This window comes from Polistes fuscatus, unplaced genomic scaffold (genome assembly GCF_010416935.1).
Source record: "Polistes fuscatus isolate 324 unplaced genomic scaffold, CU_Pfus_HIC Scaffold8, whole genome shotgun sequence".
Classification (NCBI taxonomy): domain Eukaryota; kingdom Metazoa; phylum Arthropoda; class Insecta; order Hymenoptera; family Vespidae; genus Polistes; species Polistes fuscatus.
Window position 1 is genome coordinate 7711229 of NW_025113162.1, and position 14395 is coordinate 7725623.

Genomic DNA, 14395 nt, shown 5'->3' on the forward strand with positions numbered 1-14395 from the left:
TTTTTAAAATTTTATTCAGACGCAAATTTCGGTTACCGCGCGTAACCACCTTTTTTTTCTTTTTTCGTAAAATGATCGCCGAGCGTATATAAACCCGTTTAATATCGTTTAACGTATTTTTATAAACATATTTCTATTTATATATACAAATAATAATAATAATAATAATAATAATAATAATAATAATAATAAAAATAATAGTAATAATAATAATAATAAGAATAATGATAATAATAATAGTAATATTAATAATAATAATAAAAAGAATAATAATTATTATTATAATATATATATGTGTGTGTATTTAAATATATATATATATATATATATAAAAATTTATATATATATATATACACATATGTATGTATATATAGATGCATGTATCACGTGTACGTGTGTGCGTGTGAGTTATTTTTTCCTTCGACGAACGAGTTCATTCACCACGCATTGGTTAATTCTTTTTATTTTGTTTTTGTCACACTTCTTTTATCACTATTCAACAAATTTCAACGTTACCGATAAATTCGTCCGAGATAAGAGAAATAAATTGTCGTTATCAAACTTGGGAACAAAGAAATATAATAATACTCGTCGTCTCCTCCTTTTCTTCCTCACCCAATATTGGAAATAGAAAAAAAAAAAGGAAATGAAAAAAAATCCCCCCCCCAAGAAAAAAGAAAAAAAAAATTAGAAAAGGATCAAACGAGAGACTCGAGTTCGAAATTATTTTTCTTTTTTCCGTTCCACACAGTTCCGTTCCTTCTTCTTCTTCTTCTTCTCGCGATATTACAAAGAGAACAAAGAAGTCTCTCTCTTTCTCTTTCTTTCTTACATTATATTTTTCTTTTTCTCCCTTCGAGTTTTTTGCCACGAAAAAACGAAGCTTTTCTCTCTCTCTCTCTCTCTCTTTTTTTTTTATTTTCCTTCATTTCTATTTTCATGCACGTATATATATATATATACATATATATATTGATCATTCAACGGTATTTGATATATACGAGCACGATTTACTCTCTTCGATATAATATAATCGTTGACTTTGTAGATTATGGTTTTTTTTTGTTCTTCTACATTTTTAGGTTCATCCTCTTGGTGATTCATTGTGCGTACTGCGAAAGCGAAGACTCGCTTCTTCATTTTTATCGAAGTCATCATTTACTGTTATCATTATCATCATCTTCATCATCATCATCATCATCGTGATCAACATCATCATCATCATCATGATCATTATTATCATTATCATTATCATTATCATCATCGTGATCATCATCATCATCAACATTATCATCATCATCATCATCATTGTTATTATTACTATTATAATTATTATCATTATCCTCGTTTTGGTCGTCGTCATTATGATTATTATCCTTGTTCTTGTTCGTATGATCAAAAAACGATTTAGACGAAACGAGGAAAGTATGTTGCTCGTGGCATAGAACTTTTCTCTAGGTTTCCAAGCCAGGAACGAGGCTGTGGAAAGTTTGGATGTCGTGGAAAGCTCGTCCGCAGCTCTGATTGTTGTTCCTTTCGAATTTGGCTAGGTCAAAATGTTCGTCGAGCGATTGCAATTCGACCAGTCGTTCCTCCAACGTTTTAGCAGAGTCCGCGAACCTGGCAAAGTCGCAAATCCTGTCGGGGTCAACTACGTCACCAACTTCCATCATGCTAACATCCGTTGATGATCTGGTTGCCGATGATAATTGCGTGCTAGGATCCACGTCCAGGTCAGTTGAGAAGAAACCAGAATTGTTGCAGCTGTTATGAACGTTCCCAGTTATCGTCGTCGTTGAGGTTGGGGATGATACTGCTACTGGTATCGTTGGTGTCGTTGTTGTCGTTGAGGTTACGTTCGCCGTTGACGTTGGATCGATCAGATTTGTAGGATCACTTACGTCAATCGTACCACCTAAACGATCCTCTGAATAAACCAAGTGATGATGAGCCGATTCAGCGTCGTGAACGTCGTCGATATGAGATAGTAATCTGGGGGTCGGTGGTAGGATGTAAAAGTCACTGAAAACGTCGTCTTGCAAATCCAAATCGTCGTGCCTTTGACGTTTCGTACTGAGCCCATCGTTCCTTATATCATCGGCCAGCCTGTCAAAATAAAAACAATTCAAAACAAATCCTTATTTTATTATCGATTCATTTTTTTTTCAATAATATTAACAATTTACTACCAACAATGAAACAACTAATTATTATTTTTCTTTGCTCTCACCTCTTTCTCGAAGAATTGTCATCGTCAACGATAAGATTACTAGAAATGTTATTCTCCTTCGTCGAGTCATTCAAATACGTGACCACCGGAAGTCCATAGTTCCTAGTCTTCTCGTCCCGGTTTTCACGCTGCAATCGTCTAACTGCGTTGTTTATTAACACAGATCTACACAAACTAGCCTCGGGATCCTCGATTCTACGCAATTTTCCTGCGGAGATTTTCAGAAGTCTGCGACGTTCCTCTCTCGCACGATATTTTGCCGAAATCATCGTGGGTCTGCTCCTACGAATCACTAAATCTTCTTCCAATCTCATCTTAGCTTCTGAAAAAAAACAAGAAAAATGTATATGTTAATATTTTTAATAGGTCGTTATAACATTTACTATTGACAAGAATGTTTTACGACATACGAGGAGTGTCAAGGAGCAACATATTTAATATTTTGAAAGGAAGTGTAAATGTGGACGAAAGATAAGTAAAAACAAAAAAAAAAAGAAATACAAAAAATAAAACAACATCGAAGTTCACCTGGTGTGAAACCAAGTCCGATGAATCTTTTCTTCCGAAGTGATACATTTAATATAACAAATATATATTTAATCATGAAATGAAAATAAAATGACTATAAATAATTTATCGAAATACTAAATCTCAGTTAAGTTAATTAAGTTTGATAATAGTATCAAAAAAAATAAAATTGTTTCTTTTTAAAAAGGTTACACGCTCAAAATAACAAATTTGAGTGGTTGATAAGCAAATAATTATATTCTTGCAAAGGTAGACTCCGACTACACGTCGATAACGATGAAGGAAGGTGTCGTTTTTTTTTTCTTTCTTTCTTTCCTTCTATTGTCAACGACTGACCCAGTTACTCTTCGTTTCCGTCTTTTCAACGAAACGCGATCAAATTGACGTTATACAGTGGAACACACATCTCTCCTCTCTTTCCTTTTTATCCTTTTTCGAAACACGCCGCCATGTTGTTTGTTCCCGCCTCTAGTCACAATAAAAAATATACGCAAGACCGCGAAGAAAACGAAAACGAAGAAGACGAGAGATGCATGTTCTCGCGAACGTTATTTATTCGTTTCAAGGTTGACAAAATTATCTCTCGTTGGCGATACACAAAGCAATGTTACCCGAAGCTTTCGCGTAAAAGGTTATTTAATAAATTCAATATGGCCGTCGTCGTATAGATAAAAATACAACAATTTGTCGTTCAGACGATAAACTTACGTTTTTTATTTTCTTTCACACACTACCATATATATAAATTATGTAGTATAATTCGTATGTTTCTCTTTTTCTTTTTTATTGAATATTTTTCAAATTATTGAAATATCTCTATACATGAATAATATTACAATGAATAATAATATGACGCGTTCGTTAAAATATCATGAAAATGTCAACACGAGAACTTGATTTTACGATATTATTTATTGTCGGTATAGAACATTGTAGATAAAGTTTCTGAATACAAATTTTTCTTCTCTTTTGCGTAATAATAACGTTATATACGTATACAAACGAAGTCGTATAATTTTCTCAAGATTTTTACACAAATAAAAAAAAAAAAAAAAAGAAAGAAAGAAAGAAAGAAATAAAAAAGGGAACCCCCGGGATATAAATTACGAATTATCTTTCACTTATTAGAGAGATTCAACTATGCGAATTCGAGAAAAAAAAAAAAAAAAAAAAAAAACGTTACACCGGTCATAGGAAAATAATCTTCTCGTTGGGTAATAATCTATCTAGTGTTTGAAAGAAAATATGATAGAAAGAGAGAGACAATAATATTATCCAGCGTGCCGATCCATAAAGGAAAAACCTTTTTACATATTCCCTAGTTTTCGATGACGACGACGACGACGGCAAACTTGTACTTTAAATGCGTCACGATTGAATCATACGGTTGCTATGAAAATGACGTATAATAGACAGGCAGTCACAATCACCTAGCCAAGTATAATACTGCACCCAGGTTTGCTAATTTTTTTTCTTTCTTTTTTTTTGTTTTTTTTTAAGCGGATCTCATTGCTCTCTCTACTTATTCATTTATTATTTCTTTATTTTTTGGTTTTTAATTCGTAAATACATGTAACGTACGTATGTATATGTATATATGTTTCGTTATACGAGGTAATAGTTTAGACAATTAATATCCTTACAATATATAAAATGCAATAAATTTGATAAATAATCGTAAAAATTAAATCATATTGTTTGATGTGTGTTGTTTTTAAATAATTTTCAAAATTTATAGACCTATTCTGCAGTAAGTAATTACTGTTATATATTAGATGAGGTTATGTTTTGTTTTGTTTTGTTTTTTTTTTTGTTTTTTTTTTTTAATTAATTTTGATATTATCAATTTTCTCTGAACTTGTATAATATTTTTTATGACGATTTTATAATTCTCAATTATGAAATGTAATTTTTGTTGTTGTTCTCATATATATGTGTATGTTATGGCCAATGAAAAAAATGCATTAAATGCCACAAAGATGTTTTACTAAAGTTGCAAGGCCAATGGATAAAGACGCGACGGGATATGAAATCGTTCCTTTGTAACCTTCCTTCGGTAAAATGTTTAAATTGTTTCATTTTCATAAACAAATCGTTTCGGAATATCATTTCAAAGTAGTAACCAAGAGAAGGAGAGATTGGATTTCTCCGAACTGATTATCTCATCACTTTTTTTGAAATAAATATTCTTCTTCTTCTTCTTATTACATTCTTCAAACATCTATTCCACGCATACGATTACCTTCGTTATTTCCGAGTAATCGTTGACAGAAATTTTTAGATAAGAAAATGTCCGTCGTTTCTAAAGTAAAATAATAGAAAATAAATTATTCGAAAAAAAAAAAGAAAAAAAAAGATAATAATTATACTTTAAATTTTGTCTACGAAATTGAAATTGAACGTTTTCAATTCTTCAACGTAAAACTTTTAACGTATACCCCCCTCCATTGATTAAATTTTTGCGTAAAACGATAATAAATATATTATTCATTTCGTGTCACGAAAATGTTGAAAAATAAGAGATACGAAATTTGGTCACGAATTTTGTGACCAAAATTTTGTGTTTTTTTTTTTCTTTCTTTCATAACATACGTTTATTTATGTGACAAAAATCGCATTTATAAAAGTAGGTTTAAACGTTCGAACGCGACTACGTCTCTCTGTGTGTGTGTGTATATGTGACACGTGTACGTGTATATATGAATGAAGGTAAGGTGTGTTTCTATCCTACGAATGCTTTTTCTCATCGGCTCGGTAAGCGCGTCGGTGTTTTAGTAGAAAACGAGGACACGATTGTTTCGCCTCGGTGCTTTTTTGGACGCAACTTGTGTTTCGCTTCCTGCAAAAGTTAATTCCTTAAATCGAACCACGAAAATCCCGTAATATATAATTATACATAAGTGATTTACGTTTTACTGTATATACATATATAAATAAAATATGTGTGAATGTGTAATCGATTAGCAAATCATTTCTCGTGGTGATTGATAAGACAGGAAACAACAACAAAAAAAAAAAAGAAAAAAAAAAAGACACATATAAATGTCAATCGGTAGCGTTAAGAGAAGAAGGCATGCAATTATACGTATGTATATGCAAATTCAAAATGGCGGAGTTCTTTTTTTCTTTTTCTTTTTTTTTTTTCCATGCGACACAACATATTATCTATCTCGTGGTTTTACATTCCGTTAATAGAAAGCTGCTTGTGAAATGAGATACAATTATGCGACTTGGTTGGGAATAGAAGAAGAACGATAAAATAAAATAAAATAAAATAAAATAAAAGAAAAGAAAAGAAAGGAAAGGAAAGGAAAGGAAAGGAAAAGAAGGAATTGAAAGGAAGAAAGAAGACACATGATATACATATATATGTAGTAAGTAGAAAGTAAAGTACAAATCGTAGTGATTTCGTGTGAAATCTGGTCGGTATAGTAGTAGTAGTAGTAGTATCTTCTTTTTAAAAGAGTAAGTTCCTTTTTTAAGTGGGTCAATTGTAGGTTAACTAATTAAATGGCTACAACAAACCGAGGGAGAATTAAATCGTTAAGCAAGCCGAAACGTTAACTTACGTCTATTTATTTATCCGTGCTTTAGATCACGCGTTCGTGATACCGGATGACAGAATGATGCGCGCGCGCGCGCGTAAATGTGTGTGTGTACCGATCTGTCTCTGCTTAAGTCGCGTAAGTAGTAAACGTAAGTGTGCGTTCTACTTTAGAGATACAACTACTCGACTAACCATCATCATCATCACCATCATCGTACTACTGTTTTACGTATCCTGAATTATTTCGTCATTCGATGATTGTTCCGTTTTGATTAGCTGCGATTATTGCTGCCGTGAATAAGAAAAAAAAAATAAGACAAAAATACAAAAAATCTACATAGTAGGAAAATCGAATAATAATATCGTACATCATTCATCGAATACGATTTTGATTCGACGAATTTAAATCTACATGTTTATAAATATATAGGTGTGTGTATGTATGTCTCTGTGTGTGTGTTGATTTTTCCCCGAATTAACACATCACTTGTATTATACTTAATCATATTTCTATGAAAAAGATTTGTTTCGTGGAAAGTACAGCAAGATATTATAATATATTTCTATCGTATCAATATCATTCCTGCAAACTCATCGGGTATTTTATTTCGAGGAATTTAACGTGACACTTATTTTTAGGATTTTCCAGACTAACACGCGCGCGAAATTATTAACAAACAGGATATATGCTTTTATTCGCTTACTTAGTTTGTCGTAGTAGTAAAAAAAACTTCCTTTGATGTCATGGATTATTTCATAGGTCGCGTAACTTGTCAGAAGGCTCGTCCTTTTTTAACGGATAAATTTATTGTCTGTTTAGTGACAAATACGTAAACGACATTATTGTTTTATAAGAATATCGATATTTTATATATAATACGTTTACAGTGATAAAAAGGATAAGAAAAAAAAGTTTTAAAAATAATTCTCTTAACATTTTTCTTTATCTGCCCCCACTCCTCCTCCTCCTCCTCCTCCTCATTATCCACCAATAAAAACAACGCGTCTAAACTTCATCGATGAATTTCAAATGATAATGTAAAAAAAGAATAGGAATAAAAATGAAAATTAAAAAAAAAGAAGAAAAAAGAAATAATTTTTTCAACTAATGTTATCAGTTGAACATCGTTATTAAATTAATTTCCAACACTCGTTGTTATCACGATGATGAAGTCACGAATACTACGCGCGTTCTCTTGAAATAATCAAGTACGAGAATTTTAGTTAGGTGATCGGTCGATAGATGGCGACAATCACGCAGAATGGCGACGAATCATCGTCCTCGTACGGATTCCGTTGCAAACTGAAAGAATCGACATAACGGAGTGTGTATAAGGCATGCGCTCGCGCGCGCGCTCGTGACACTTGTTGCTAAAAAAAAAAAAAGAAGAAAGAAAGAAATAACATTTGCGGTATTATCAAGAAGACGAGATCGTCGAAAAGTTTTACTATCAATCTATCTCATTCTGCTGAAATGAAAATCAGAATTGGGGAAAAAAATGTAACGCATAACTTTAATATCCCTTCTTCTTCTTTTTCTTTAAGGAATTTCAACTATTCGATACCTCCTTGTTTCTTCGTAACGTGATGGAACGTTAATGAGATCCAAGATAATCAAGTAGATCATTTTCGAATTAAACACTACGATACAAATAAGGATAATCGAATCCCTACTTTCTTTCATCCGATGGATAACTTTTTATAGGTTAATTTAATATATACGTATACGTATTTGTTTAGATTGAACTATTATTTTGTTATTAGTCTCGAAATGTTATTTATTAATTAACTTATGTGTTATTATATTCATATTAACAAATGTATTTTTATAACGGTTATTATTCAAATTTGACGATAACGCTCTGATTGTTGTATGAGCTCTTCCGATTGGATCAGTTCTCGATGAATTATTAAAAGCTTGCTTTTTACTGGTCGATATGATCGTGTACCTATTTTGACCTACTCTCTTATGGGGGACAGGTATTCGTAATAAAGTAGCACGTCGTAGTTCTTCGAAAGTAGTAGAGACGCGTACAGAGAATGTATGTAAGTATATAAACCTGTTTCGGAAAGTGAGTGAAAGACTTTCTTTAGATATCGATCGATTTCGAGACTCTATGAAAACATGTTGTCATATATATATTATATTATTGGATGTCAGTTTTGCGATTATGTTGAAATTAAATCATTGTTGCGTTTTTTTAGAAAGAAATTCAATCTGTCCGAATGTGGAAGATAAAAATTAAAAAAAAAGGATTAACGAGTTGTCTCGAATTACGAGAACTTCTGTGAGCTATAACGTACAATAACGCTGAGAATTCAAATGGATTTCCCTTTTTGTACTCGAAAATTAAAAAAAAAAAATTATCTTTCCCACGAAAGATTATCGTTTATCTCATTCTCACCATCACTATCTACTTATCTATATATATATATATTTAATATCTTCGGATGAGTACATCGAGAACATAGATAAAATGATTTGTGCGACAGTAGGCGAGACAATATGGAAACTAAACTGTAAATATATAACTGATTTAATTTGTTAGATATTAAATTAGATAAAGAAGAAAGAAATATATGAGTAAAGATATTTTTTAAATAGAGAAAGGTAAAAGAAAAGAACGATCATTTCGTTGAAACTTGCAAGGATGACACCTGTGTGTGGTATTTGAAAGAAAATTTCAATGGGGTGGGGGAGGGGTCAAAGAAAGAGAAGAAAGGTTGCAGAGGAAGGACAAGGAAGAAAGGAAGGAAGGAAGTAAGGAAAAAGGGAAGAAGGTGTATCACTGAGAGAGGAGGCAACCGATTTTACGCTCGAGGTACGCCTAGGCTAACTTTCTCCGCGAATGAAAAAACCACGGCATGGATATATACACGTTACCTAACCTGTAAAGTCTACCTTCGAAGTCACTGACTCGTGCGTCCTCTTAGAATCCTCCTACCAACCTACAACCCCCTCCCACCCTCCTGTTTCCTTCTTAAACGTATTACTTGCTCGTGTGAATTTTCCTTTTATTTCATTCTTGGTTTTTTTCTTCTTCTTCTTAATAATCCACCATTCTCGATCTTTACTCGCGAATAATACAATCATTTTGTACGAATCTCTTCGTTTGTAAACGTTACAAATATTAACAATTTGTCTCGCGATTTTGATGAAATAATCATTTATTTTGAAATAAATTAAATTAGTTTTTCGATCGCGAAAAACATATGATTGGATTTACCCATAATTAGAGGGTATTTCGAGGGGGGTGGGGGGTATTGTAATATTTTACATTTGTTTGCTATTCTTATTTCGATGATGAAATAATTCATTAGCTTGGCTCCCCCCTCCACTCTCGGCAATGGACTCTTCGATCGATTTCCGTTCTGCGAGACGATACCACCAACATTCACCCACACACACACACACACATAAACGTACATATATACGTATACACATACCATAAGTCGGACCGAAGCGCTTCACAGTTTAACTCGTAGTACATAGATATGTACATATGTATGTATCATGTATGTATGTACTTACTTCGGTGAATGCGTACCGTTACATCCATCCTACTCTCTTACATCATTGTTCTACAGCGTTTGCCGATTAAACGAAACTTCAACCTCAAATGAAATTAGATTTTTGTTATATCAACATAATATCCTTTTCAATAACAATTCGAATTATTTCACGATTAAATTCAAATAATTCGTAACCGTTAAATCGATATTAATCGATATTCGATCTATCTATCGCGAACGCCATTTTCAAAATGGCGGCCCCAATTTGAAAACAATTCAAAAGGTAGAGAGAAAAATATTAATATACATATAGCTGTATAAAAAAGGAATCGTTGCATTGATTTACAATAATCAAAGTAGAGAAAGTTGTGCAGCAATGTGTTACAGCTTATGTTAGTTAGGTATGTTAAAGAAGAATAACGAAGACTGTTCACTTCTACGGAACGTTGGCCTGTGTCCGTTCTCTCTCTCTCTCTCTTTCTCTCTCTCTCTCTGCAGGGGCCTTGAAAGGAATGCGCGCTAGCTGCTTAAAAAGAAATCGGTGAATGCTTTGCTGCTTTTACGCGCGTTTATAAATAAATGCGTCCAGTGAACCGGACACGCCATTGTTGAAAAAAAATATTTCGACCACGTTGGATATACATTTCAAATATTTTCCTATTTTTCACTCTCTACCCAATTTTCTTCCATTTTAATCGATTAACCACAAATTTTAGTGCTAGCTCTTCTACTTCTTCTATCTTTTTCTCACCCCCTCCCCTCTACTTGCATATATTTCTAATATTTTCCTTGGCACGGGTATCGAACAAACACCAACGGCAGCAAGAAACAACTTTTCTATTCGCCTATTGGACGTTTCCATTTGCAGGAAGAAAATGAAAAGGTTTCTATCGCACCTTCTTCCTTTCCTTTCTACAATGTTCATAAATAAATATATACACACACACACACATATATATATGTGCAAGTACATCCAAGTTCTCTTATAAAAATTCTTATTGCAATTGACTCTCTCTGCGACGCCAAGTCTGCACGAATACACAACGCGTGCACGCGCGCGCACACACACACACATATATACACATATAAAGAACAGACTTGTGACGCCACATTTTCGCGACGAGGACACAATGCACAAGGTTATCGGAAAGTGGCAGAGATATGATGATTTTTCTATCTCATCGTTCGATTTTACTAAATTTTGATTTTGATTTTGTTCTCTTTCTCATTTCACCTGTATATGTATATGTGTATTATATTTATATGTATATTATAAACATTAAATGAATTGATAATTAATCGTCAACACGAAATATTAGTTATTTTATCTGATTTAATTGAAACAAAAGGGGAAAAAAAGAGAGAAAACGTATTGAAAATAAAATACATCATTGCTGACTTAGCAATAAACAACAACAATGTTATTATTTCATTGGAAAGTAAACGAATCAAAAGTTTATTTCCCTTGACAATAATCGATTTTGCTCTCTCTATTTATTTAACTATATAAATACATATGTGTGTATATTAATATACGTATATATGCATTGATCCAGTAAGTATTTAACGCAAGGATTTGTTTGATCGACTTGGAATCGTTAATAACTTCTTCCAATTATCGTTCATTTTATGCGACTCTCGGATTACATAAAATATGCAACGATGACCCTTATTTCCAATGTTGACCGGTATTTCGAAATTCACAATCAGTTGACATCGAAAAAAGATTTATTCGCAAATAGTAGCACCAATTCTGTATATATGCATCGATAATAAATGAAATGCGTGTATCTGTATATATATATATATATATATATATATACATCAATGTATAATTTCATCAAAAATATTTTAGCAATCCTTAACAATTCCAACAAACGATAAAAGCAGTCAATTTTATCGTTTTAAATACAAAATTTTATCTTCGCATACGTGTATATCATTTTTTGTATTTGCAGATGTATAACATTCGATGTATGCATGTACAACAATATATCTGCTTAATTGTTATTTTAATTACACCAACATACACCCGAACGTACAAAATTTCTTTTTTTATTATACTCAAACGATAATAATAATAATAACAATAACAATAATAATAATAAAGAAAAGATTAATTAACTGTCGTCGATAAAGATTATCGATCGATTCCAAGATGGCGTCTCAAAGAAGAGAAACTTGTTTCACTTCGTCGAACGATAATCCACGAATTTATAATCAATTCTCTTCAACAAGAAAAAAAAAGAAACAACGTGATTCTATTTTTTGATTGATACATATATACACGCATTGGATTACGTTACGATAAATTATGTTATGTTATATTATATTACGTTATGTTATATTACGGTTAGGTTAACTCTGTTGTGTGTTCGTGCCACCGATTCCGCGGGTAGATCGTTTTTGTTTCATGCAAACGCGTAACGTGACGAGATATCAAAAGCTTGTCACATTAAAGGTACTTACAACACGACGACGACGACGACGATGGCACAAGCGTCATAAATATATACATACATAGATATATATATGTATATGTCCGTCTACGCAATACATACGACGTCAAATAGTAGAGTGGAGGGGAGTAGTAAACTGGTGGTGGGGGAAACGGAGGGGAGGGTACGACGCTGCCGACGCAAATATTGTCGAGCGTCGAATGACGTCATAGTTAGAAGGGGGGTGGGGGAAAGGGGAGAACAGTAAAACGTATTACTACGTCCCGTTTGGCACATGCGTGCACCACACCAACCCACCACACATTGTCCTCCTACTTTCTGCCCTTCTCTCTTTTCCTATCCCCTCCCCCTTCGTACCCCTTTTTTCTTTCACCATCCTTACACGACAGGTACGTTGTAAGTATGTATATGTTTTATAATGTTACCACTACACGTCTAAGGAATTATCCGGATGCATGCGTGCTTCTTCTACGAGTTATTCATATGCATTACTCTCTTTGTGTGTATGTGTATGTCTATGCGTATCTTTGTTAATTAATTACTCTAAATACATAATTATTTTTTAATTAATATGTTCTAATCTATTTGTTTACATTGTTTCCCAGAGAAATTTGTCATCGTCGATTATTTGATAAAACGGTTGATATACGTGTTACCTGACGAGTATCTTTCTTAATTAATTATATCATTATATTTATTTTTTTTTCTGCTCGTATAGAAATTAATTTGCCTTTTTTTTCTTCTTTCCATTCGTTTCAATTATTATTGGAGTTATTGTGTTTATTGTTAATCATTTGTCTATGTATTCTTCCGATAAAATGGATATATATATGTGTGTGTGTGTAGGTAATAGTAAGAAAATCATATTTTCTCCGAAGTGTAATAATATCAATATCTATGTGGATATATAGTAGAATCGATTTATTTGGTGTACGGGTAGGAGAGAAGGAAAGAAAAATAGATTCGCATATGTGGAACGTAGTACCGTTTCGCACTACTAGTTTTAATACTTTTCCGTTTTTCCAAATAAGGATAAAAATCTTTTATGAATTATTTTATATCGCAATATATATATAAAATATCATTCGATAAATTTTGTTCCAATTTTTTTTTAGACTTATCTTTAATACAATGTTCTAATTACTGATACACACACAAACACACATACAACATACATATAATTCAAATTTAATAAAAATATTTGTTAATCAGGATCAATTTAATGACATTGTTATAATTCAGATGTTTACTAGAATGTTATTATAAAATAGTAATAGTAGTGGGAGTTGGAGGAGTGGGGGGGGGGTGAGAAGAAGAAGAAGAAGAAAAAGAAAAGTGTTGGGAAAATGTGGAAGAAAGAAAAGCCCACGATATCAGTGGCTGCTAACTATACTTTATTATCTCGATTTAGTAGAGAGTGTACTGTATGTGTTTGTGTGTTTGTGCGCGCGCGCGCACGAAGACTGTCGAGGTTGTACGGAGCCACCGTTAAATAGGCCGTGACCATTCGAACGACTTTCTCCCGCAGCCGCAATGTGAGCGAAGACTTTGAAAAAAATAATAAAATAAAATAATAAAATAAAATAAAAATAAAAAATAAAAAAAAAAAGAATTGCTCTCATATTTAGAACAGTCCGGGTTAATATTGTGGTGTGTATATCTATGAGTGAAAATCAAGCTCCCGTTTGTTCAATTTGATTAATAGAAGTTTCTCAATTATTTTATACACACACACACACACACGTATTCTCATGTACGTGCGTGTGTGTTCGCGCGCACACAAAATAACGCAAATACGTGACGAAATTTTATAAATGGATTTTGTTGCAAGTAAGTAGAGAAGAAAAATAAGTTGCATCAACAACGATGACTAAGTAAGAAATATTGAACATTTTCATTTTATAAGAAGATTTTTCAAGTTTAATCAATAGTATAACAATTCTCGGAATAATAATCTCATTGGAATTCGATCCAAGGGTAGAACTTGAAAAATGATATTTCAATATTTGTTTATGTGTCTGCTGAATTGTTTGTTTTAACGGAATATCTTTAACACGATTAAATTGATTAGCTTTATTCGTAAGCATACGTTCGAAATTCATTGGAACAGGATGTAGT

The 14395-nt window shown here is 32.6% G+C and overlaps 1 protein-coding gene across 2 annotated transcripts in view; it reads right to left on the minus strand.

The window, feature by feature from the left end:
• Positions 1 to 1298: 1298 nt before the first annotated feature.
• LOC122524717 overlaps positions 1299 to 14395 on the minus strand; it is a 37104-nt gene continuing 24007 nt past the window's right edge. Inside the window, exons 1-3 of one of the 2 annotated variants that reach the window (XM_043647122.1) lie at positions 2759 to 2849; positions 2231 to 2552; positions 1299 to 2106 (exon numbers count right to left, since the gene is read on the minus strand). In XM_043647122.1, the coding sequence (XP_043503057.1) occupies positions 1455 to 2106; positions 2231 to 2552; positions 2759 to 2834 (1050 nt within the window). In that variant the 5' untranslated portion in view covers positions 2835 to 2849 and the 3' untranslated portion in view covers positions 1299 to 1454. Of the gene's footprint in view, positions 2107 to 2230; positions 2553 to 2758; positions 2850 to 14395 lie in introns of those variants that run through there. The other variant, XM_043647123.1, reaches the window with a different exon arrangement.